Genomic DNA, 27230 nt, shown 5'->3' with positions numbered 1-27230 from the left:
TCTCTGCTCCCCCCACTCTCCATGCTCTAAAACTGCACCTGGGAGAGTGCAAGGAGCCCAGATAGATACTCTTATCCTGGAACTGCACCACCCAGTATCTTGTGGAGCATCAGTGGAGTGTTATGTGCTGTGAGCCAATAGGGTGCACATCTGCACAGGCACACATCTTCAGAAGAACCCTGCAAAGCTCTGCATGTGCCCCCAAACTATCTGGCTCTACAGCATGGAAAACTGGAGCAGATCTGTCAGTGCTACGTCTGGGAAAGCATGACGCATTAAGAGGGGTCTGACCAAAAATTATACTATGTTTTCAAAAGGTGCGTTCTCCAGAAATTTTATGTCTGAGATGGAATTTCATCATATCTGCCTGTGTAGGTGCATGTTTATGCAGGCAGAGATCAGCATATCAAGCAATTTTTACTATTAAGAATGGGTGGGAAGGGAAGCAAGTGGGGAACAAAGAAAGGTGAGAAAAATGAAGTTAAAACCTTCAAGAAGAAGTAGTATATTGAAAACAAAGATGGCAAGAAAGTGCAGTGGAAATGAGCCATACATTTTTAACAGAGAGTAATTAACGATTGGAACAATTTACCCAGGGTTGTGGTGGATTCTCCATCACTGGCAATTTTTAAATGGATGTTTTTCTAAAAGATATACTCTAGGAATTGTTTTTGGGAAGTTCCACAGCCTGTGTTATACTAGTCTAGGTCAGACTAGATGATCACAATGGTCTCTGCTGGACTTAGAATAATTTGAATCTATAGAGATAGCAAGAGCTGAAACAGGATCGAGAAGCCTGTCAGTTCACATAGCTCTCCAGTATCATGCTGTAACAAACACAGATCCACACAAAAAGAGCAATTGTTCCTGCTTCAAAATCATTTGGGCAGACACAGAGTATAAAGGGCCCTGGGAGGCTTGCCGAGAAATTACTCATCTCACTGTAGGACGAAGGCTTCGGAATGTAACAGGAACTTGATTGACTGTACTATGACAGGTTCAGGGGTTTTGGGGCACTGGGATAGGGTACATGCTGCAATGGAGGAAAGACACAAATTAGACCCTTTCAAAATATTTTTTAAGCAGCAGAACAAAAATTGATCAAACTTTTATTGCATCTTTACAAGTAATCTGACATTAGACAGAATAAATATCTCAATATCTTCTTTATATAAAGTATGGATAATTCACATCCATTTTTCACCTTTATAATAAAGTTGTTTATGTATTTACATATATACTATGAGTTAATGTTTACAATGAAGGGACCTTTTCCTCCATTAAAAATACAAATTGCTCTTTTTTAAAGTTATCAAAATAAAACAGCAGACTCCTTTATTTTAGACTAGAGGTATATCTTACGTCAGAAACTTTATCTGATGATGCCACCATGCCATTTCAATGGATTTTTTTTTTTGGAGTGGGTTATCCTAGAGAACAATTAGAAAGACATGGTCCTTGTTCAAAGAAGAACAATCTAAACATTTATGAAATGTATGGAATACATCATATGAATGAACACACACACACATGCAACATAGCTGTGCTGTGCACTGAACTTTTACATCTTTTTTTCTTTCTTTATGAAATGTGAGGAGGGCCTCAGAAGACAGCTTGAGTGTAGGGTGTTCTGTTATGGAGGAAAATTAAGTAGTGCCAGAAGAAAAAATGACCAATCATCTCAGAAGTGTTTTTTATGAAGAGAGAGAGTTAGTAATATAAACTCACTAAATATTACACCTCTACTTCCAGCAAATTTAGTTCAGATTCTCAAGTAAAAATGGTTTTCCAGACACAGAGGAACCTCCTCCTGGAAGATTTAACTGGGTTAACTCAACTGCCTCATTCCCTGCTCAAAACCCCAATCTTTCTGGTCTATTCCCAGGGAAAACCTCCTCCAGCTTTAACCTCTGAGACAAAACCTTTACTAGAAAAAGCCTCTACGGGGAAGTAAAACCCCTAATAGAGGAAAGACTGTCTGGGGAAAAGCCATTACACCGAACTCTGGAAACAATTAAAGCAATTACAAACAATTCACATATGGATGTATTCCATTCGTACGCCACCTTAATTAGGGCAAATCAAATCCCTTATGTATGAGTAGAGGTAGCTGCTCTCTGTTCTTTTAGATTCTAAGTGGCTGCATCATTTTCCCCCATGAACCCACTTTAACCCATGGTTATATGGAAGAGTCTACTAGAAAACACAGTGGATTGTTAAGAATAATTTATCCATTCTGTAATTAAATTTGAATGGATAATTATGTTGCAGACATCTTGAAGCAGGGGAAAAAAGTCCTTTTGCTTTTCTGTCAAAGACCATGTTTTACATACTGTATGAGGCACCAATAAACAAGAACAGTCACAGGATGGAGTTTATTGGGCAGGTTTCCAAAGGTCAGGGAGGGCAAACTACATGAGGACTAGTCTTTTCTTGTCTTAATCTTCTATTTCTATATCAGAGGCAATGTACTGCATTTTGAACTCAAGGCAAATATTAATTTTGTCTGAATATGTGCTATAAAAGGTGATTTGTTTCTAAAACAAATATTTTAAAAGGAAACAATCTCTGACATCAATTTGAGATCTCAGTCCCCAATCCTGTAAGGTGTTGACTATCTCCAGCTTGCACTGAAGTCAATGGGGTTTTAGATGGCTCAGCACCTTGCAGTTGTGGTCTTACACAGTAACTCTTTTTTGGGGTTATCATGCTGCTTTTTAAATTAAAATAAAGCTTACTATACAGAGTTAGAACTGAATGTCCAGAGCTATGCTGGAGTTAGAGATGGTAATTAGAGATGGTCAAACGTAGAGATGGTTTATAATTAGAGATGGTCAAGCTTTTTCAAAATTCGCCATTTTGATGAAATTTTTCAAAGCCATTCCAATGAAAAACTGCAGAATGAAATTTTTGTGATGGTTATCATGAACATTAAATCTCATTTTTTGACCTTTTATTCCTGAAACATTTTAATGTGCAGTATACTCTAGATTTTTCCCTATTCTATTGTGTTACCTCTAACACTATCATTTGTTCTTTTTGTATAATTTAAACAGTGTGCTTCTCATACACAGGGGCCAATGCAGTAGCCCTTACTAAGTGGGACTACTCATGTGAGTAAGGGCTGTAATATCAGTCCCACAGTACATGCTCAGTGCTCTAGATCAGATCTATAAAAACAATTTTTAAAAAAGGAAATTAGTATTATTACATTATAAAAACAAACTTATTTTAATAAAAGTACTTCTATATCCTGAAAAATCCTTACTTGTATGAGTAGCATTACTCATGTGAGTAATTATGGTGACATCAATGGTATTACTCACATGAGCAAGAATTTTGCAGCACTGGATTAATTAACTAATTAATCTTCAACATCCTTGAAATAGATTAAGTATCCTCATTTTACAGTTAGGAAAAAAAATCTGACAGATGACATGATTATCATAAAAACCAGTAATACAGATACCTATGACTAGAAGTCATTTCTACAATAAGGTGCAATTGCAAAGTTCTGCCAATAAAACATCATCTAATGTAGATTTTAAAGAGCACCCTTCACCTTTACAACTGGACTGAAAGCAAATCACAATTTTATGCTTCATATTTACATGTCAAATCAAATGTTCTCGTGGGTTTTCAATAAGCAGAATCCATCCCAGAAGTTGTACCTTCAGTTTTCCATCATGTAGTAATCTCTTCAAGCCCTATAAAAGTAGAACCTGATAGTGCATTCTGCTTCACCCCATGCTCCCTGTAAAAGGTTATATAGGAACAAAGTTTCATAAATACTTTCTGCTGAATATAACACGAAAAAAGGGCCCAGAAGTTGTACATTATACATTCTGAGCTTTCCATCCATGAGGATCTCTGTGACTGTGACCAAACAAACTTCCTGATTTATTCTTCTCAAATGCCTATATTAGCCATTCTGGTAAAGGCTTTTGCAAGAACCTAGAAAACCGTATCCTCATACTCATCTTTTCCATTCTAGCTATTTTTATTTTTCAACTTCTGAACAGAGGAGAATAATTTACAAGATTTGCTGAAAGGGTATAACGTTTTATGCTGCAGAGTTAAGGAAAATGTAAAATGACTACAATTTATTACTTTAATGCAACAGCTTATGAAACACAACGACTGGTTTTAGATGATTGAGTTTACCATATACCAGCCATAAACCAAAAGAATTATATTCAATAAATCATTTAATATCAGTTATACTTTTATGTGTTTCTAATACCATATCTGAAGAAAATCCTTTGGACACAGAAGGCTACTTAAAAATAATAGTCTTGGGAAGGTATTCTTGGAAGAGGTATGATGTTTGTTAGCATTTCCCCAGCTTTTCAAATCTTAAATTTAGTTCTCTGTATATATATAAAAAAAATCATCTAAAGCAGGCTTAGATTTGGAGAACTGCACATTAAAGTGAAAGCTATATTTATTTGTGTGTGTGTATGTACATACTTGTGAACATACAGATAAATGTACTCAGTACACTTATTTAAATCTCATATACATAAATAATATATTTATATGAATTTGAGCAGTTATCAAAGCAAATGTTCAGTGTATTTGTTTGAACACTGCACAAATGTTTTGAACATGCACTCATAGTTCTCCCATAGTGCTTTTCTTTAAAAAGAGCCAACAAATTAAATTTAAGAAAAACAATTCTAACGAAACTTTGTAGTTAAGATCTGTAGGGAAATTCCAATCTAAGTATCCTGTTAAGATCCTTTGCCATACTGTATAGTCCCAATTCAGCAAGGTATTTAAGCACATTCCTAGCTCCATGCATGATGAGTCCCATTGATCTTAATGGGAATACTCAAGTGTAGTTTGGCATGTGCTTAAGTACAGAAATTCACTGAATTGGAGTGTACTGATCTGACTGCAGAAAACTTTACTACCATATATAGCATATTGTGTAGCTAACAGCGTGTGCTCAATGGGACCTCTACAAATTATAGTTGCTGTGAGAAATGTAACTTGATATTTTAAATATAAAGAAGAAAGAATAACCAAACTCCAATGCTGATTTAACTTTTTTTTTAGTGGAATTTAATATATGGAACATTCTCCTTCATTTTTGTGAAGCTCACATTTGGATTGCAATAGCAAAACAACTGATGACGGGAGAGGGGGAAAAATGTTAGTTTTTGGACCAAGGTTACGTCAGCCCTCAAGACATCAGAGCCATTAAACAAGACAGTGTAAATGCCAGCCGCTGTTTGTTTTAAAGGATACAATGTTCTTCAATGACAAAGCCACTCTTCTATAACAAGGTCAGATTGTTTTATACATGTGTTGCTATGGTGAGGTGATGAAAGAAAAGAGAGAAAAAAGAGAAGAGTTCATGAAAAACTGTATAGACTACTTGTCTCATTGCAGAAAAAAACAATAGAAATTGAAGATTAAAGTACTCTAGACCCATGTATCTTGTACCCCTATGCACTTAATATGCAATACCTAAGCATACAAATGGATACTTTCAACATTCTGTAAGCCATCAAGATGTAGTGAACATAACAAATTACAAATTATTCTTTCACATAATTCAGCTACACACACTATCCCACCTGGACAAGGGCAGAAGTTATTCTTGCCACTGCATTCCCTGAGAAATTTTGCACAGAAAGTGGGAGGCAGCTTTAGTTAATTTCTGGGGCACCAACAGCCAAAACTTCTGAGGGGGGATATACTAAATCAGCACTTCTAGGATTTGACCCATAATACTCATAGTAATTTGAATTTCTGAAAATCCCAATTTATGGATATCTTTTACAATAACTTGTTTTTCCTTCTGTTCGTAATAGATATGAGGGTTTTTTGTATTGTGCTCTTTTAGCGGAGTCTAACTGCTGTGGAGATCCTCCTCATCCACCTCCCCAATGATCCTGGTTCCTGTGCAGAGGTCCCCAAACCTCTTCCCCCAGCTGCAGACACTTTTCTGTCCTGTGAAGTCTCCACGTTTTCCTCACATCTACTTTCATCACAAGATTCCCTCAAATTCCTCCTCAGCTGCCTCTGAAATACAGGTTCCTCACTCCATTTTCATCCCATTTGTAGATTCCCTCCCACAAAATCCCTTGAGCTTCCCTCCACTTGCCTCCCAGCTGCACCCCTCCTCTCTCACACAACCTGGGGGAAGATGTGCAGCTAGTGTAAATTGTCATATCTCCAGTGGACAATAGGTATGACAATTTACATCAGCTGAGGAGCTGCCTTTTGATCTTTGTATCATTTCTGGTCAACAGAGGCAGGACTAGTGCAAAGGAACTTTTCATGTTCTCATATCTGATACAACAGACTCGTTACCCATGTTTTGCATTAAGTATTCTGAAGGAGGAAAAAATGTTAGAATTTCATCCTAGATAACCAAGTGGTACAGAGGGAACAATTAAATCAAATAACCATGATTCCAGCTACATTTTTAAGTACCAAATTGTATGTTTTATTTACTGCAGTGACAAGTACAAGTACTATTTGCAAAACAAATGAGTGTAAATTAGTTTTATGACAAAAAAGCACATTTAAAAAGCAGCTACAGTACTTTTTGTTAACAACAACCTGACAACTGGTACATTTTAGATGAAGTTCAATGTTATGCAACTGCAGAGTATATTCAAGTATTAACATGGTGATAGTTTAAAGTGAGGGGCTGCTGCTGGATACAGGTTAATGAAAAGCTGGAATTACAGCAGTGTAAGCAAACTAATTTGAATAAATACCTGAGAAAGAATGGCTCCTTACCTTCATAACTGTTGTTCTTCAAGATGTGTTGCTCATGTCCATTCCAATTAGGTGTGCGTGTGCCACATGAACTTGTGCCAGAAATTTTTCCTCTAGTGGTAGCTGTAAGTCTGGCTCTAGAGCCCTCTGAAGCAGCGCGCATATGTGCCAGTATATAGGGCGCTGCTGGCCCCTTCCCTCTCAGTTCCTTCTTGCCAGAACTCCAGCCGAGGGGAAGGAGGGTGGGAACTGGAATGGACATGAGCAACACATCTCGAAGAACAAGTTACGAAGGTAAGTAACAGTTCTTTCTTCTTCAAGTGCGTGCTCATATCCATTCCCAAGTAGGTGACTTACCAGCAGTGCTATGGAGGTGGACAGGAGTTCATGGCCATGCTGACTGCAACACCATTCTGCCAAAACCAGCGTCGTTCCAGACCTGCTGCGTAATGGCGTAGTGGACGTGAAGGTATGCACTGATGACCAGGTCACGACTCTACAGATGTCCTGTATTGGGACCTGAGCCAGGAAGGTCACTGGTGAGGCCTGCGCCCTTGTTGAGTGGGCCATCAAAGAAGCTGGAAGAGTGATCCCCGCCTTTTTGCAGTAGGCTCGGATGCAGGCAGTGATTCAGGATGAAGTTCTCTGGGATGTCACCGGTAGTCCCTTCATCTGTTTGGCAACCACAACAAAGAGCAGCATGGAACTACAGAAAGGTTTTAGTCCTATCGTAGAACACTAAAACCCTCCTGACATCAAAAGTGTAGAGTCGCCTCTCCTCATGGGAACTGTGGGGCTTCAGAAAGACGACCAGTAGGAAAATCACCTGATTAATATGGAATCAAGGTATCACTTTTGGCAGGAAAGCCGGGTGCAGTCGCAGTTGGACTGTGTCATTGTAAAAAAACTGTATAAGGGTGCTCAGAGGTCACAGCCTCATCTCGCCGATGTGATTGCCACTAAGAATGCAACTTTTCAGAACAGATGCAGAAGAGACCAGGATGTCAGAGGTTCAAAAGGGCAGGCCAGTGAACCTGAAGAGGACAAGTTTCAGGTCCCATAGAGGGATTTGGTTCTGCACCAGTTGAAAGAGCCTTTCCAGGCCTCTGAGAAATCTGGCCGTCATGTCATGTGAGAAGATCATTCTACCCTGTATAGGGGAATGACAAGCCGATATGGCAGGTAGGTGTACATTAATCGACGACAAGGCCAAACTTCCTTGGTTTAGATAGAGTAAGTAGTTCAAGATAGCTTGGATAGATGATTTAGATGGGGAGATATTATGATGAGCTGCCCAGCAGGTGAAGCATTTTCACTTGGCCAGGTATGACGCTCTGCTGGTGGAAGGTTTCCTGCTTCCCAACAGGATCTGCTGGACCTGCGCAGAGCAGGACCGCTCTTCTAGGCTCAGCCACGGAGCATCCACACCATCAGTTTGGATGAAGCAGTCAGTCATGGTCCTGGAAGAGAAAGTCCAGTCGTGATGGGAGTGCCCAAGGGCAGGCTATGGAAAGATCAAGCAGCATCCCAAACCAGAGCTTGCATTGCCGTGCCGGGGCCACCAGGATGACCCATGCCTTGTCTCTCTTGATTTTTATGAGGCCTTTGTGGACCAGTGGTATTGGTGGAAAGGCATACACAAGGTCGCCTGACCATTACAGAAGAAAGGCTTTGGATAGTGAGCCACTGTCGAGCCACTGCAGGGAACAGAACTGCTGGCACTTCCTGTTCCACCTGGTGGAGAAGAGGTCCACTTGGGGAGTGCCCCACCTCCGGAAGACGGACCTGGCCACTTCCTGGTGAGAACAAAAGGATCTGCTGAGGCAGTCCACTAATGTATTCCTGACCTCCGGGAGGTGCACAGCTTCCAGGTGGATGCTATGAATCACACAGAAGTTCCACAGATATAAGGCCTCTTGATAAAGGGTGGGGGATCTGCCCCCCCACCTGTTGTTATAGTACATCGAGGCCATATTTTCTGTGAGTACTCGAACCACCTTGCTGGTGGAAAAGAGAAAAGATTTCAAGGCCTTTTTCTTGAAAGGAAGAAAAGACTAATATTGTGATACCTGGGCAGGACATCAAGAATCTCAGAGCAGCAGAGGCAAAAATAAAGGTAGGAACTTTATATGGCAATATACCTTAAAGATCAGTGTCCACTAATGTGAGCTTGGAAGCTGGTACATAGAATGTCACTGTAAGAGACATGGAGCTGATATGCAATAATGTTATGAACACTGGTCAGCAAGGGGAAATTGTTGTATACTGAAGTTATAAAATTTTCCCATTTTAATGCATGGATAGCTTAATAGGGGATTGTGGGAAGAACAAACAAGAAGGCAATACACAATGGTCTCAGAAACATTAGGAGCAATTATGAGACAAGGGCATACTCTAAGTCTCTAGGTTGAAGTGACACAGCTGTTTTGCCAGACTAGGTATCAAATGGGCTAGAAACAAAGAGTCAAAAAGTTATTTGATTCCTGTGAAGGGGCCAGAGTGGGGATGCCAAGAGCTCTCCAGGGAGTGTCAATGAATTCTATAGGGAGACAAGTTGACAGAGAGAGGCTCTATGGAGGAATCTGAGGGAGCTAGTTCTACTAGGGTCTCCATGTGGAATATGGCTAAACATCTGGTAAGCTAGATGTCTGTAGCGTGTTCTAGTGTTTTTAAGATGGTTTTCTCTTAAATGCTTTTCATAGAATCATAGAAGATTAGGGTTGGAAGGGACCTCAGGAGGTCATCTAGTCCAAACCCCCTGCTCAAAGCTGGACAGACCCCAACTAAATCATCCCAGCCAGGGCTTTGTCAAGCTGGGCCTTAAAAACCTCTAAGGATGGAAATTCCAACCACCTTCCTAGGTAACCCATTCCAGTGCTTCACCACCCTCTTAGTGAAAAAGTTTTTCCTAATATCCAACCCAGACCTCCCCCATTGCAACTTGAGACCATTGCTCCTAGTTCTGTCATCTAATACCATTGAAAACTGCCTAGCTCCATCCTCCCTGGAATCCCCTTTCAGGTACTTAAACGGTGCTATAACCCTCCCCCCCCACACACACACTCTTCTCTTCTGCAGACTAAACAAGCCTAGTTCCTTCAGCCTCTCCTCTTAAGACATGTGCTCTAGCCTCCTAATAATTTTCATTGCCCTCCTCTGGACTCTCTCCAATTTGTCCACATCCTTTCTGTAGTGGGGGGCCCAAAACTGGACACAATACTCCAAAGGTGGCCTTACCAGTGCTGAATAGAGGAAAATAATCACTTCCATCGATCTGCAGGCAATGCTCCTACTAATGCAACCCAATAAGCTGTTAGCCTTCTTGGCAACCAGGACACACTGTTGACTCATATCCAGCTTCTTGTTCACTGTAACCCCCAGGTCCTTTTCTGCAGAGCTGCTGCTTAGCCAGTCGGTCCCCAGTCTGTAGCAGTGCATAGGATTCTTCCGTCCTAAATGCAGGACTCTGCACTTGTCCTTGTTGAATCTCATCAGATTTTTTTTGGCCCAATCCTCCAATTTGTCTAGGTCACTCTGTATCCTATCCCTACCCTCCAGTGTATCTTCCCCTCCCCCGAGCTTAGTGTCATCTGTAAACTTACTGAGGGTGAAATCCACCCCATCTTCCAGATCATTAATGAAGATGTTGAACAAAACCAGCCCCAGCACCAGCCCCTGGGCCACTCCGCTTGTTACCAGCTGCCAACTAAACATCGAGCCATCGATCACAACCGGTGGAGCCCGATGATCTAGCCAGCTTTCTGTCCATCTTATAGTCCATTCATCCAACCCATACTTCTTTATCTTACCGATGAGAATACTGTGGAAGATCATATCAAAAGCTTTCCTAAAGTCAAGGTATATCACGTCCACCACTTTCCCCACTTCCACTGAGCTAGTCATCTCATCATAGAAGGCAATCAGATTGGTTAGGCATGACTTGCCCTTCGTGAATCCATGTAGACTGTCCTGATTACTTCCTCTCTTCCAAGTGCCTCAAAATGGATTCTTTGAGGGCCTGTGCCATGATTTTTTCAGGGACTGAGGTGAGGCTGACCAGTTTGTAATTCCCTGGTTCTTCCTTCTTCCCTTTTTTGAAGACGGGCACTATATTTGCCTTTTTCCAATCATCCTGGACCTCCCACAGTCACCACAAATTTTAAAAAATTATGGCCCCTGGCTCTGCAATCACATCAGCCAACAACCTCTGAACCCTCAGATGCATTGTAAATCCAGCCTTTCTAAATAGTCCTGAACCTCTTCTTTCAGCACTGAGGGCTGCTCATCTCCTTCCCATTCTGTGCTGCCCAGTACAGTAGTCTGGGAGCTGACCTTGTCTGTGAAGACAGAGGCAAAAAAAGCATTGAAGACTTCAGCTTTTTCCACATCATCTGTCACTAGGTTGCCTCCCCCATTGTGCCCACACTTTCCCTGATCATCTTGTTGTTTCTAACATATGTGTAGAAACCCTTCATGTCCCTTGCTAGTTGCAACTCCAATTGTACTTTGGTCTTCCTGATTTCACTCCTGCATGCTCAAGCAGTATTTTTACACTGTTCTCTAGTCATCTGTCCAAACTTTCATTTCTTGTAAGCTTCCTTTTCGTGTTTAAGTTCACCGAAGATTTCTCTGTTAAGCGAAGCTGGTCGCTTGCCATATTTGCTATTCTTTCTGCACATCAGGATGGTTTGTTCCTGTGCCCTTCATAAAGTTCCTTTAAAATACAGCCAGCTCTCCTGGACTCCTTTCCCCCTCATATTAGCCTCCCAGGGGATCCTGCCCATCAGTTCCCTGAGGGAGTCAAAGTCTGCTTTTCTGAAGTCCGGAGTCCGTATCCTGCTGTTGTCCTTTCTTCCTTTTGTCAGGATTCTGAACTCGACCATCTCCTGGTCATTGCTACCCAGATTGCTATCCACTTCTACTTCCCCTACCAATTCTTCCATTTATGTGAGCTGCAGGTCAAGAGAAGCTTGGCCACTAATTGGTTCCTCCAGCACTTGCACCAGGAAGTTGTACCTGCCACTCTCCAAAAACTTCTGTATTGCTCTTCTAGCAATATTTAAACTAAAAAATAACATTGGCACAAGAACAAAAAAGTATAAACTGGTCAGGTATACATGTAGTCTGGAAATTAGAAGGCTTCTAACTAGAGCAATGAAGTTCGAGTACAGGCTTTCAACAGAAGTAATGGGGGCAAACACCTAACTAGATTTAAGATGAAGCCTGATAAATGAATGGTTTATGAATGGGATGTGGTTGCCTGTGACAGCAAGGGATTGGACTCAGGGCATGTCTCTAGAATTAAACACCTTCCTCCCTCATGGGGTCCCAGAGCCTGGGATCCAGCCCAAACCTAAATGTCTACACCACAATTAAACAGCCCTGTAGCCTGAGTCAGCTGATGTGAGCCAGCTGTGTGTGTTTAATTGCTGGGTCGACATACCATCAGTGACCCAGAAGTCCCACAGTCCTAATTCACAGAAACTATCTCAGAAGATGATTTCAATATTATCTGTTGAACAATAGTAAAACAAATGATTAATTGAAGAAAAAAACAATTAACTTACTAGTGTGCACTATTTGCAGATGAAACTGGAACAGCATTGGAACCATATTCAAATTTTCAAACTCTTTTTCTAAAGCACCACTATATGCTTTTATAGCTGCACAATCCATTTCCAACTTCAACTTCTGGTTCTAAAATTGCACAAAAGGTGTTTTAGCTTAAGAACACAACATAGTCACCTAGCAGTACATGAAAAAAATGACAAAATAATTTCATTTTTATTCTCAGATTTGAACATTTGGCCCACAGAACCCATTGAACTAATCAGATAAACTCATGGTAATGAAAAAGTTACTTCTCTTTTGGTTCTTTTCACAAGTGTTATGCTGGTAATTTAATCACTTTTCTTGTGATTCCATTGTGAACAATGGAATCTGCCCAATCCAAAGAGATAGAGGGGAGGACAAATTATTTTTTCATTATAAAGGGGCTGAGATTTGCAAATACAAGAGCACACATATGAAGGCAAAAACTCAGACAGCACACTGAACCAGTTGATTAAAACTGGAGTACAAATTATCTGAAATTCAAGAAGTTGTGTAGTAACAAACACTAGTGGTAAAAATGAGACAAAGCTGGTTAGGAAGCAATATAAAAAAAGCTGCAAAGAAAGACCTGAGAATTAAAGTGGTTGGGCCAAAAAGAGACTTGTGTAAATGAGGTACTCCTTGCTTCAGTGGAGTTGACCTGCTGACAAGTCTCAATTTGGCTAAATTTAATGCTTGTCACAAACAATCAAAATGCCATATTGGGCCTCAATATCAAAATTGACACGGACATGCAAAGCATTATTCTCAAGAGTCCATGTGGGGGTAAAAAGCCCATGTGCCATTTTTGCAGGATCAGGCCCTTTGAATGCACTAATGGGGGTATCACAAATAAAATTAATGGAGTGGTTAGCCTGCTGTACTTGGGCCTCACCAGTTCAGTTCTGAACATTACATACCTCAAAAAATTCAGATATGAATGACAGGAGTGATATAAAACAACAAGGGGACAGAGCATCAGCTGGTTTAAACTATGCCAATTTATACCAGATGAGGATCTGGTCCAAGATCTCAAATGTTTTCAGAGTACACAAAAACTCACACAAAAGTCATAAGTATAGCAAGATCACAAAAAGAACAGAAACCTTAATGTCTGCGTGCATGGTTGGTGTTCGGACATCAGATTATTTACCTTTAGATCTTCCAACTGCTTTTTTAAACTTTCCTGTTCTTCATATGCCTTTGTCAAACTTCTTTTTAGTTCACAAAATTCAAACTCTTTAACTGTTAAAAAAGAACATTTTCAATTTAGTTTGTAATATTTTCTACATACATTTGAACAAAACCCATAAAAGAAACAGAACTGAAATTACAGCTAACCCGACCTACACAAAAGCTGCCCACTAAGAATCAATTTAAAAGTTAGAGGCATTACATAATGAAGACATGACAACAAAGGGGTACTATTGTACAGTCCACAGCACGCCAGATGACTATGATGATTGAAATAAAGAAAAAAGGGTTACTCATCATTTTGTAACTGTTATTCTTTGAGATGTGTTTCATTACACAGTAGTGTGTGCACGATGCATGCACTGGTGCTGGAGAGTTTGACCTGTGATATCTGTAGGGGCAGCCCAACCCACCATATTCCTTATGCACCAAAGTGAGGGTATGAAGAGCAAAGTCACTCTTTCCCTACTTCAGTTCCTTTGTACCAGAACCGATGGTAGACTCTGATGCACCAGGGAAGGAGGGTGAGTCATGTAATGGACATATGGAACACATCTTGAAGAACAGTTACAAGGAGGTAACTTTTTTCTTCTGCATGTGGCTGCATGTGTCCATACTATAGGTGATTCCCAAGCTATTACCTCAGGGAGTGGGGCTGGGAGTCTCATTGTAACTGACTGTAGGACCGCCTTTCCTATATTTGTATCCTCCTTGAATGCAGCAGAGATTGCGTAATGCCTGGTGAACGAATGAATCAAAGACAGTACCACTATTCTATAGGTGTCTATAATTGGGACGTGAGCCACAAACACTGCTGAGGTCAAACATGCTCTGGCTGAGTGCACTGTAAGTTTGTCAGGAGGTGTTACTCCTTTGACAGCATAACATTTTGTAATGTAGTTGGTGATCCATTTTAAGAACCTCCGAATTGTAACCGGATGACCCCCTCCATACATTCTGCATGAGAAATGCGGAGCAGGGAAGACTCCCAGAAGGGTTTTATCCTATCCAGGTAAATACCCAAAGCTTGACGGACTTCTAAGGTGTGGAGCCTCTGCTTGTCCTTATGAGTATGTGGTTCTGGGGAAAACACTTGTAGGTAGGTAGATAGGTGGACTGATTCAAATGGAAGTCAGAAACCACCTTTGAGAGGAATTTGGGGTGTGGTCCCTGCTGAATCTTGTCCTTGTAGAAGACTGTGTGCAGTGGATCAGTGACCAGTGCATTCAGTTCTCCCACCCTCCTGGCAGAGGTGATGGCTACTAACAAAGCTACCTTTGCTGACATATGTAGAAATGAGCATGATGCTAAAAACTCAAAAGGAGGTCCATAAGCACAGACAATGCCAAATCCCAGGAAGATGATTGTTCTTTGACAGGCATGACTGGGTGAGTGAAAAAAATCTTACCATTTTTGACATTGAAATGTTGAGATGGCCACCAGAGCATCCTAATGGAGCTAAGGGCTAGACCTGAGTCCTCATAGGAAAAATATGAAATTAAAGAATTAGAGCTATCTTAAATTTGGTTAAGGAAATATATGGTTTTTTTTTTTAAAAGAAAGGCCCTGAATAGCAACTAGAACAAAGGCTTTGAAAATAATGAGTTATAAAGGTCAAAGAATAACTAATGAAATAAGGGAAAGTTTCTGAAATGGCCTCTGACTGACAGGAGTGACTGCAAATGTTTTAAATATGACAAAATGAATCTCTCTTAAAAGGATCCAACATAAACCTTCCCAACCCACATACCAGTGTTATTTTAAAAGTAAAGCCTATGTGAACCAAGGTGCAATGGAAAAACTATTGGTCAGCAAGAAGAAGGGGAAGAAATGCCTTGGGAAGAAAGGGGGATGTAAATCTTATCTGAATTAAAGATTGGAATTAAGGGTGAATTGTTTTTATCTGAATTGTTATTTTATCTGAATTGTTTTTATCTGAAGTCAGTAATTGGCAATATCAGCATTTGTTTGTTGAAGGGTATATAAAGTTATGAATTTGAGGGTTCTTTGTCAGACCTTCCCTGATCATGCTGGAGCACATCAGAATGAGATGTTTTCCCTAGATCTGGTCTATTTGTAAGTATACTGGTCACATGCTTATGAGTACTTGTTACTGTATTGGGTGTAAGTGACTGCTTAATTTAGGCTGTTAGGCATGTTTAGAGCAATTGTATAAAATACCATTTGGCCTTTGGACTAAACAAAAGAATTTATGGTTAAATTAGTGTCTGGTGATCTCCCATATTAATATTTTCTAAAATTGTTCATTCTAATATTTCTTAAGGTGCAAAAAAAGTCCAGAACTCTTTGAAGCTTAGCAAGAGTCAGGATCATGTTATGGGAGGATGTCCAGATGGAGAAATGCTTCCACTTACTCAGGTAAGCAGCTCTCATGGAACGTTGCCTGCTATTAAAGAACAGCACATTCTGGACTGCCACTCAGCAACCTGCCTCCTCTATATTCAACCGTGATGACCCATGCTGAGAGGTCCAACACTTGCTGATTTGGGTGAAGTACCCAGCCGTGGTTTTGCATCAGGAGGTTTCTGACAACTAGCAACAGTAAAGGTTCACAAGTGGACAGTTTGCAGAGGTCTGAGTACTACCCCTGTATCAGCCAGCCTGGAGCTATAAGGATCACTCTGCCATGATCATGTTTGAGCTTTAGAATGACCCCGGGAATCAAGAGTATTGGTGGGTATGCTTAGAGGAGGTCATTGCTCCATGGAAACAGAAAAGTGTCTGATATTGATCCTGGGGTGTGACCCTTCCCCTCGGAACGGAACTGGCAATGGTTCCTGTTCAGTTGAGTTGTAAACAGATCCAGAGACAGAAAAAAACTGCAATGAGGTTCCGAAAGTCTAGGGAGTCTGAGAACTCCTCTGGTTTTGGGTATTAGGAAGTATTGGGAGTAAACCCCTTTGCTCCAATGCAGAGAGGGCATCTCTTCTATCACTCCCAAAAGACATAGATCATGCACTTTTTGTCTCAGCACAGACTTATAAGAGGGGTCCCTGAAGAGGGATTAGGTAGAGAGGTGGGGGTAGAAAGGAACTGGAGAGTATATCTCAATTCCACCATGCTTAGCACCCTTTCGTCTGAGGTGATGGACTGCCAGATATGTAGGAAAAGGGATAACTGTCCCAGAAAGATGGGGACAGACCAGTGAGGTCCAGGTCAAATAGTATTCTGTTCTCAACATTAAGAGTCAAAACAACTACTTTGAGGCCTGCAGCTGCCAAGCTGAAGGGTGCAAGGAAGTAGAAGCCATTGTTTTTCCTTCTGAGAGACCTCGGTTAGCCTGATGAAAGGGACAGTATAACTCTCTGGGCTGGTATTGAAGATGATATCTTATCTTCTTCATCATCACTGTAGAGAGGCCCAAGGATTTCAACACTCTAGTGTGTGCAAAGCCTTATCTGTTTTATATGAGAACAGAGCACATCCCTTCAAAGGAAAGTCATCAGTTGTTTGCTGCATCTCCCCAGGAATCCTGGAGGACTGCAGCCAGGAGGATCTGTCCCTCGTTACCACCATCACCATGGCCCTGGCTGTGGAATCTGTTGTGTTTAAAGAAGGCCATAGAGCTGATTGTGGAGGGATGTCTCATTTCTCTATCAGCGACTGGAGTCCTTTGGTACTCTGCTATAAACCTGAGATATTGCCTCCCAGTTTGAAAAATTACATTTGAGAAAATACAAATGAGGATCACCAATAAGCACTGGTTTTCTCCAGCCCACACAACATTTGAACCATGGGATCTTGGCATAGGCTCCTCCAGTATTAAGTGGGGCCCGGAGGCCCTCCTGACAGAAAAAACAGGGTAGAACTAAAAAATTCTTTTTGCATTTTTAAAATAAAATGAAAAATAAAGAAACAAAATAAGATTTTTGAAACATCATGTGAGAGAAAGAGTAACACTAGGTATAAGATATGTTTGCTCCCAAGGAACACCAATGCTCCAACCACTGGCCACGGATGGTAAGACAAAACTGAAGGAGAGGCAGGGAGATTCTGGCTTTTATACTCTTGCTTCACAGCATGAGGAACTCAACAGCAGGTGGGTGCGCCTCTACGGGTACTGCTAGGGAAAATTCTCTGGCATCAGTGCATGTAACGCACATACATCTACAGTGTAATGGACATATGTAAACACTTGAACTAACAAAGTAGTTACACTTGAGGGCTGCAGTCTCTACTCAGACAAGACTTCCATTCACACCAATGGGTGTTTCACCTTGGTAAGACTGAGCCCAAAATGGAGGCGCGGTTGAGCAAACAGGGGCAGAAGAGAACCCTGGGGTAAATTTGGGGATGCAAAATATAAGTTAAATATCAGTTAAAGGTCAAATCTTTGACCCCTGAAAAGCCCAGGTGACCAGATCTTGTGCAGCAGTTCTCTGCGAGGGCTGGGGAACAAATAAAGCCCCACATCTGCCTGCAATGACAGCACCACTAGAATCATTCTGCAGCTGCTACTGCAGGCTTAAGGAGCCCCTTCAGTCCTGCTCTCTGGGGAAATTTTCACCAGTAAATCCTCATTTGTTAATACTTATTTTCATTATAGAACAGCTTTCTCCTCCACAGTATATTCCTAAATACCTTTCACTCTTCTGAGGTCTTTTAAGTTACCTGAATCCATTTTGCTTTTTTGCTGTTATCTTTTCTCTAAAAACCTTAAGTGACCCTGTATATTCTTGTTTGGTTGTCTCTCTTCCCCCACTCCCCCCCCATTTTCTGGTACAATTGTTTGGGTTTTTTTGCCTTTCTGGTATTCATGAAGTGGTAGTGGCTGGTTCTTGTTGCTTGAATTCTTTTTCTTCAGAGTAGCTGTAACCTGTTAGGCCTTAATTAAATTTTTTAGGCTTGTGTTATTGATGATTTTAATCATTCCTCTCACTGGGTCTTAACAGATTTCTAAATTCTATGCTGCATTCTACGAACCCATTCCTTATTATGCTGAATGAAAGTAGCTCCAAATATATCTATTATTCTTATGTTATTATTCAATTCTTGGTTTGTAAGGAGTAGATTGACAATGTTATCTCTTCTTGTTTAAGACACATAATGTTGTCGTCTATGTAATTTAGGAATATTTTTGACAATGCATGTTTAATTGTATTTATTACCCAGCAGACTCAGTATCAAGATAACAAAAGTCCCCCATGGGCCTGATAATCTAGGTATTAAGTGTCTTTAGAGTTGATCCATGAATGTTTTATCTGGTTCTTCTCTGTTTTTGGGTCTACTGCAGACACCAACTAATTTTTCCTATCCTCCCTCCCAACTATTATTTTCCCTTATCCGAAGAATTTCACCATTTGGTTGTCATACTGTAGCTGTCTGGCATTCAAAAACAGTTTTGAGAGATGATATTAATATTGAAGACTTTGTATACATCCTGAAGTGCCATGGGAAGAAAAATTTAATTAAATTGTATGTCCTTTTGAACCCAAGGAATAATAAATCTTAGTTTAAACAAATCATGCCCATGCATTTGTCAGGTTTTACAAAAGTTGTCATTTTATTTTTTATAGTGATCTTAAAAGATAAAACTTAAATTTTACAACAGAAAAGGATTTACTCCTTGACAGATGTTTTAAAGGGGAAGATTCAGATTCAGAAACCTGCTGCTAAGTTTTTAAAAAAAGTAGAATTAGTATCATTGTTTCTCTGGACTGTACTAAATTCAGCTTCTCTCTACATGCAATTTGGTGTGCTGAGAGGGTAATGCAAGGAGGAGAGGTCTCATTAAGTCTTCACAAAAGAATTATTTAAAATTCACCATTCATCCATAAAATACATAACCGAGCAGAATGCCCTTTTAAAACTAAAATTATACACTAAACAAATATAAACTATTACTTGAAATTGAGCAAGTCAGATAAAATGCACTCACAACGCTTTATCATCATTACTTAATTTAAGTCCCACAGGAACCATGTGAGTTAGGTAAGGGACGTAAAGGGATTTCTTCATCCAGCATTGAAATGCAATCACTTTTGGGATATAACATGGCAATTATATAGTGGTGCACAGCAACAATACAGAACAATTTAGGACAGAAAGAGAAGTGAAACACTGGATCTAATTGAAACTTCCACGTGAATTTAGGTAGGCACAATATATTTACCTGATGTGGAATCTGTGCAGGATACCTTGATTAACATCCCTTCCTTTGGGACTTTTATGATGGGATTTCAAAAGCCCTCAACATTGTCTTAATTTGGCGGCCACTGCAGTCAATGATGGCAACAGGAGCAGAGATAGGCCAATGTTGAGAGCTTTTGACGACTCCACCCCTGATGACCACAAATGGTCAGGACCTGAATTTTATGCCTCATCCTGAAGACCAGATGAAACATTTAAGGTTGAAATGCAAACTCCAGTTCACCTCTATCAGTATTCTTTTAGCATACGAGGTATTTAATATCTGAAAAAGACTTCTCTCGTATATTCTGTAAACTAAATTGCAAACTTACAGTTTAGAAGTCTGAAGATAAACTCCTGCAAAAAACAAAGATCAAATGAAGCCAAGTTCCTCTGGAAGGTCAGGCCCCCAAACTGAAAAACATCTGTAGATTCAGTTTCTCCTTCTGACTCATCTTTTTCCTCCTTTTCCTCTTGCAGTTTCTGCTGTTTAGAGAACTCAGCAGTTTCTTTCTCAAACTCTCCTGGACAAAAATAAATAAATAAAAAAACAGGTTTAAAAAAATTAACCACTTTTTTTAAAATCAAGGATGTTACAACGCATTCCAAATTTTTGGAATAACAAAGGTTTGCCTGAATGTAGTTGCGGATTTTATATGAAATAAAATCTTAAGCTGTTACAGTGGTGAGCGGTAAACAATCACCACATACCAATAATTACCATGCGACAGCATTTGACATTTCCTTAAACACAGAACAGGGAAAAATAATGAACTATCCTAAATACAGTGTTCTGGTAGCTGTTGATGTTTTACTGGTGATAGATTTTCCTCTCCCCCATTACTGGTGATTATACTTTTTTTCTTTTTTTAAAACAGAAGTAACCTGATACTATTTAACATTTATTAGAACAGCAAAACTCTGAGGTAGAGTAAAAGGGATCTTATGAATTCCAATTGAGCCAGTAATTTACATTTTGTTAAATGATGGGGAAAAAAAGAAGATTTCAATATAAAGCTTCTGCAGAATAGCAAAGAAACCAGAAGACTGGCCTTCTCAGACTTCAGCATGTTATCAGGCAGCCCACCTAAACTATCTAATAGACTGGATTTCAGACACCATACTCAAGAGCACAGCCAGAGCTCTCCATGGTACCTCTGAAATCAGTGAACTTCAGAGGCACTAAAGTTCAAAACACACTTTCAGAGCTCATCTTCTAGTGTAAACTCTCAAGTATCAGTTAAATATATTTTTAAACTGGCAGTAGAAATTTTTTGTATAATAATTATAATTGGTCTGTCTTGGAAATACTGTTATATATGTACTTTAATAGCAAAAGAGTACCACAGTGTTGATTTTGTGCAAACGTATGTATATGGACTTGTGTTTGATGCTTAGCATTACATATCACTAATATGTCACTGTTTATTTATCTCTAGGGGGTTTTGTGTTTATTATTACTGTTGGAATAATAGCATTATTATCAGAGTTAAGGTTATTTTGTTGTGATGTGAAATGCATTTCCTTTTCTCAATAAGAATAATGCATTGATTTAGTGGGTGCTTTAAGATTTACAGTGTGAAGCAAATAAAAGGAAATATATTAATAAGGAAGTGCCTGGATTTTGAAAGTGATAGATAAGTGATAGGTAAGTGTCCTGTTCACACTTAACACCCTTAACTGGTTTTTAAATCAAAGTGGTTTTGGAACTGCCTCGTTATTTAAAAATAAACCTTTTTATTGTGTGTGCATGTGTCACAAAAAGACCATTTTCAACATTTTTGGAAAGGCTGAAAGATTAGGTCATATCGAACTGAAGGAGTGGACAGTACTTGCCATGCTATCAATGGTAGGAAACCAAAATCCCCGTTTCCTGACCAGTACTGACACGGTAGGAAAGCTGTGTCAGAGAAAACAAGAGAGATCACTTGGTGCATTTGAAGGGGTGGTGAAAGCTGTTGATGAGTAAAGCATGCTCCATTACAAGCAAAAATCAATCTCCTTGCTTTGGTCAGAATGGAGTTTTCTGACTAGCTTTAGAAATAGCAATTTTTTTGAACATTTTGCTATCCCTCTCCTTGAAAGCTGCCTAATGCACAAGATGAAGTTTCTATGAATCAGAATTTTGTGAGGTCACGGGGCTGCTAGAGGGAAAGTATTCAAAATATTAAAAACTCACAAAATTATTAAGAAAAATAAGTCAGGTTTTTTTTAAAATTTCTAAATACACTTATTTTAAAAAATTAAAACAAATTCTAGTCAATGAAAAATGTGAAAGCATGATGATTTTTCTTTTTCAGTTACAAAGTATCTATTTATGAAAAATCAGTCTTACAATGGGACACTGATTATATGAACTATGAGGGGGCAGTAAGAGCCAGCTACTTAAGGTACTAGATTTGCGTACCATTTTATATTAGCACGATTACCAGTGGATACTCTGTTTGAGGTGCAAGCTGGCTTGATTAGCACACAATTGAAAATCATTTTAACACTACCTGTTAAATTCTGTAAGTGTTGCTTTCCCATTAGGTGTTCTTTCTTGTTATGAAAAGAACTGAAAAACTGGTTACATGTCCGACAATACAGGTCATTGCTTTCATCTCTCTGTTTTGATGAAAGAGGCAGAACAGGGAGGATGAGAAGGATCAGTCAATATCTACTGAACAATGAGTAATTAAGAAACATTACCTACTGCAAGCCAAAAAACCCTCTTTGCTCCTAACACAAACCAAATCCCATCAAGACATGGGTCATAAAGAGATTTCACAAGACAGTGAGAACTATGTAGAATGTTCAACTCTTTTTTCTTCTTCTTGGTTTTAGGGCAAATCCTGACTCCATAGGCACAGAGGTCCCCAAGGATAGTGATACTGGTGTACTTGCACATCCTTTGCCCTGTCACTCTGGGGATATTTGAAGCTGCAGTGGGTGGAAGTGGAGACTGGAGAATCCACTGCTATGCAAGTCTTCTAGTCCCCCTTCCATGGACATCCACCCCCAAAGCAGCTCTGTTGCCTGGGGTTCAGGATTCCTTCCCCTTTTTCTCATGGAGATCATCAGTATGGAGATGAGTTACTTGGTCTGTGCAGAGGATTTGGGCCTAAGTCGTTTTATTTATTCCTTTAAGGAAGTGCTGAAAAGTACAATAATAATAATGTCAAAGGAGAGCACTATTATTGTCTTCTTGTTTACCGCTCAAGACCCTATGCTGATAACAAATAAATGTGCTGTAATGAAGGTTAGAAGTTGCTAAAAACAGAAGGAGGGTCACCATAAAACACATAAACCAGGTGTAACGTGCCAGCATGGGAAAAGATGCTTACAGTTACCCAAATGTATGGCACAGTATTAGTGCTGAGGCATGTGAACAGAGAAGGAAATAAGAGAAAAATTGGCTGCCACAATGGAGATATGCAGCCAAGATAGGTTCCCTTTAAGTGTGACAGAATGACACGCACAGTAAAACAACAGAATAAGATAGTCCTTGTAAACAGTCCTGTGGAGAGAGATTGGTATTAGGCGTATGGAGACATGGGTTCCATTCCCAGCTCTCCATCCAACTTGATGACCTGTCTCAAGTCACACATATAAACATCCTCTGGAGCTGTTTCTTTATTGGTAAATATGTAGAGTAAAACTACCTACCCACTTCTGTAAGGTGACTCATAAGCCATTATTAGCAGTACATTTGAAAAATAATTGAGTATATTCAATAGAACAATTACTTTCCATACATTTCTGTCACAACTTTAAGTCCATGCATTCACTTGAACAGATTTCAAGTTGCCACAATTGCACGTAAAAGCGTTTGGTTTTGCCTTTTTAAATCAGACCAGGAAGTTACATGCCACACTGATTCATTTAAAAGAGCATCATCCATCCTGTGCACTGAATGAGGAAGAGCCCTATTGGAAAAATAGTATGTGATCATTTAATTAAAAATTGTAACATAATTAGGGTTTCTGTCTTTCAGGTTTAATAATTTCATTTTGGGGGGGGTTATTTTTAGCAATTTTTTAGTTTTATGCAGATGTCCAAAAGTGGATATTTTCAGGGCTCTCTCTTTGTATTTACTGTATTGAATAATGTAAATTATATACATTACTTACTACAGTACTATATATTATAATGAGTAATTCCTTTGTAAATGTTCCGTACTGCCCTTTAATGTATTGCTATTTGAAACAGCACTAGTTGAGGAGGACTAAGGAACATTTAGGCTATGTCTAGACTGCACATCACTTGCTGCAGTGTGTAGGGTATGTGTAGTTACCCACCGCAGTGAAAAGCAGGCTGCGTCCACACTGCGGTGTGAAGCTACACTTCAGAGAAAGACTCTGGTGGGGGGAAGAATGGGGAAAGGCTCCACCGCAGTGGTACACACACAGCTAAAATAGCAGTGATGGTGACAGAGGCAATGCGTAGGTGAGGAGAGTGCCATGTAGGCAACAGAGTCACAGGGTTCAGGTGTCTTCCCTCGCCTCAGTAGTGCCTCACCATCTATACAGCTATTGATACTGTTCCAGGAGGTATGTAGTGTACGTACTCTACACGCCGCCAAAAGAGGTATGCAGTGTAGGTGAACATTCAGCGTACACCAACAGAGTCTACACCGAACAATTAATGTACAACACATTAGTGCACTTTAGAAATTACACCCCTGTAATCTACTATTACTGGTCCATGTAGACAAATCATTAGATGAAATAGCCATTTCTGGTGTTTTCCTGGGGTTTATGGATAAACACCAATTTCATTTTATTTTTTATATTGTCAGTGTTAAAACCAAAATTCAGAAGCCCTAATCATAATGCATGCACACAAGGAGGTAAAAATAGGGTTGCAAAGACAATCTGAATTCTGGCCTTTCCTAAATGTTGAGCTCTTGATTTTGTGACCTTAACATTTTTTTAGAACAGTTTTTGTGTGTGTCTACAACACTGTATGTCACCATTAAAATCAGCCAGCTGACATTAACTAGTTAAAACTTATCTCTCTCCCTCCCACCCTCCACTCAAATGCAGTTTCAATGTACTTACATCTATTGCTGACAAAGCAAGAGCTTCATTCTCAGATCTACTTCCTAGAGATACAGTTCCTGATGGAAAAACCAAGTCCTATTATTTTAACTGTAATACAGAGAACAAGTCAAGCAACTTTGAAAAAAATATTTTTTTTCCAACAGAAAAGTGGTCTAGTGGTCCCCTGGTTTTGCCAAAATATTATTAATGGGAATCTTAAGGGGACCATCTTTAATTATATTTTATAATGGGATATAAAATTCTTAATTTTTTTACAAAGGAAAAATACTTGTTTCCTTCAATGGGCTTAGATTTTTAAGCATATTAAAATATTGTTTCTTTATCTCAAACACTAACATGTTTTTTTAAAAGACATTTCCCTGAATCTTCATAAATAGAGCTATTTGTCCACTCTACCATTTTCTTCCTCCAGAGGATTTGAAAGGAAGTGTTTAAAATTCCCTCACAACTCCCTAGTGAAATCTTAAACATAGTATGACAAACATTTAACAAAGTTTTTTTTTAAATTGCTTAGTTCACATCACTGCTGAAATAGTGTACTGAACTGCTCCCAGTAAAAAGAAGCTTGCTGTGTTAACTGCAAAAATAACTACCGAGACTACTGTACAGTGCAATACAAGCAATAATGAAAATAAAGTGCCAGTCTCTTTCAAGAACTCTTTGCACAGGCAATAGAAAATTAAAGTAATTCTATTTAGCAATGGGTATTTACTGATATGATTTCCACTCCAAAATTCTAATCTGAATTACAGAATACAGGATCATGGAGTTGTAAACTTGAATTACAGGCTCTGCTGAAGGCACTGCAATGCATAGCTGAAAAAAGAATTGGGCAAATCGTGCAAATTTAGAGTGTTAAGACAGACAATTGCTGACCATTCAGCCCCCTTCCCCTCTGTTGTAAGAAGTAGTACACTGTTTTAGCAATCCACTATTTATTTCCTTTCTTAACTTTATTCCATGGAGTGTAAGTTTCTAAAAGTACATTCAGCCTTAAAGGGCAAGCAAGGAGGCAGACAGTATGTCTAAAGTAGATGATGTTGAAAATCAATAGCAAATAATAATTAAACAGCAAGTCAGATAAAATGTCACTTTTTTGTTAATCTACAATATCACACATACTTGAGTAAACAATTGCTTTGCAAATATAGTTTCTTCAACTGAGACCTTGAACGCATCCACAATATAGCTTTGTTTTCCTTCAATTTTGAGGCTCAATAATAATGATACTATAATTAATAGGCTGACCAAATTAAAAAACGGTAGTAACAGTGAGATGTGTTCAGATCCAGAATGCTTTTCCTAGCAATTTTAGTTAAGGTACAAATGGGATATTCCTTCATTTCTTTAAAATAACTGATATGATTGTTCTCCAATTTACCACACAGGGTCTTCACTTTGTGAACTGCTCTTCTCTCTAAGAAAGCTTGATAGGCTTCAGAGTCTTGATAGGCTTTTAATTCTTTCATATATCTTTGTTTATCCCTTTCTGCTTCTTTAATATATTTCTGCAAAGAAGATATCATACTTGTTATAACACTGTGACACACTGCACCCCATGTACACGTTTATGGTGTGATTGTGTATTATTCGTGTCTACCCTTATAGCAGTGGTTCTTAACCTTTCCAAACTACTGTACCCCTGAAGCCTGAGTCCCACCCCCACGGGGCTGAGGCATGTAACTTAGTTTCATGGCGCCCCTGTGGCTCCAGGCAATTGCCTTTCTTGCCACCCCCAATACCAGCTCTGCACTTGCGACCCCTCTAAAACCCCAGGTTGAGAAACACTGCCTTATAGTGTCATTGTATATTGTTTAATGCAAAGTATGTCAAGTCAGATGTTTTTAGAATGCTCATGACATACTGAACATTATTGTTATAGGAGTATGTTTGTTGCAATGTCATGTGTATGGTTATGAAGCTCTGCTATGTAATATTTCCAAATATGCGTATCATATGGCTTGAGGCAGATTTAGGCAAACACTAAAGGCAGAGTGGTGGTTAACGCTTTACTAAGGCATGCATAAAACAACCCAGCTCTTCCAGGAACAGTGGACTAACCTAAGCCTGATAAGGGGATACTCGTTTAACTCGAGAGGAGGAAGCCATGCCGGACATTGTCGGTCACCCAGGGGATGGCAAAGGAACATGTTAAAAGAGGAGACATTTAGCTCTCTCTCTCTTCCACTTCCATCTACAAAACAATATCAAGCAACTGAAAGACTTGTCTACAGCAGTGGTTCTTAACCTTTCCAAACTACTGTACCCCTGAAGCCTGAGTCCCACCCCCATGGGGCTGAGGCATGTAACTTAGTTTCATGGCGCCCCTGTGGCTCCAGGCAATTGCCTTTCTTGCCACCCCCAATACCAGCTCTGCACTTGCGACCCCTCTAAACCCCCAGGTTGAGAAACACTGGTCTACAGGGAGGGCCTGGCTGAAGGAGTTCAGCCAGCCTGTGGTGAGCATTATCTGACTTTGTAAGGTTACTGAAAACATTGAGCTTAGTTTAG

At 39.6% G+C, this 27230-nt stretch overlaps 1 protein-coding gene across 2 annotated transcripts in view; it reads right to left on the bottom strand.

The window, feature by feature from the left end:
- Positions 1–1096: 1096 nt before the first annotated feature.
- Positions 1097–27230, bottom strand: part of LOC137158606 (high mobility group protein 20A-like) — a 40386-nt gene continuing 14252 nt past the window's right edge. For both annotated transcript variants that reach the window (XM_067556415.1, XM_067556416.1), the window contains 7 exons: positions 26101–26227; positions 24717–24775; positions 22173–22281; positions 20007–20198; positions 13484–13575; positions 12306–12435; positions 1097–5316 (listed from right to left, as the gene is read on the bottom strand). In XM_067556415.1, coding sequence (XP_067412516.1) covers positions 5303–5316; positions 12306–12435; positions 13484–13575; positions 20007–20198; positions 22173–22281; positions 24717–24775; positions 26101–26227 — 723 coding nt within the window. In that variant the 3' untranslated portion in view covers positions 1097–5302. The remainder of the gene's footprint in view (positions 5317–12305; positions 12436–13483; positions 13576–20006; positions 20199–22172; positions 22282–24716; positions 24776–26100; positions 26228–27230) is intronic.

This window comes from Emydura macquarii, unplaced genomic scaffold, assembly GCF_026122565.2.
Source record: "Emydura macquarii macquarii isolate MOO-44397 ecotype Brisbane River unplaced genomic scaffold, CSIRO-AGI_Emac_v2 contig_1768, whole genome shotgun sequence".
NCBI classification, from domain to species: Eukaryota; Metazoa; Chordata; order Testudines; family Chelidae; genus Emydura; species Emydura macquarii.
Note: the sequence above shows the minus strand (reverse complement) of the source record. Positions and strands in the feature narration are given on the sequence as shown.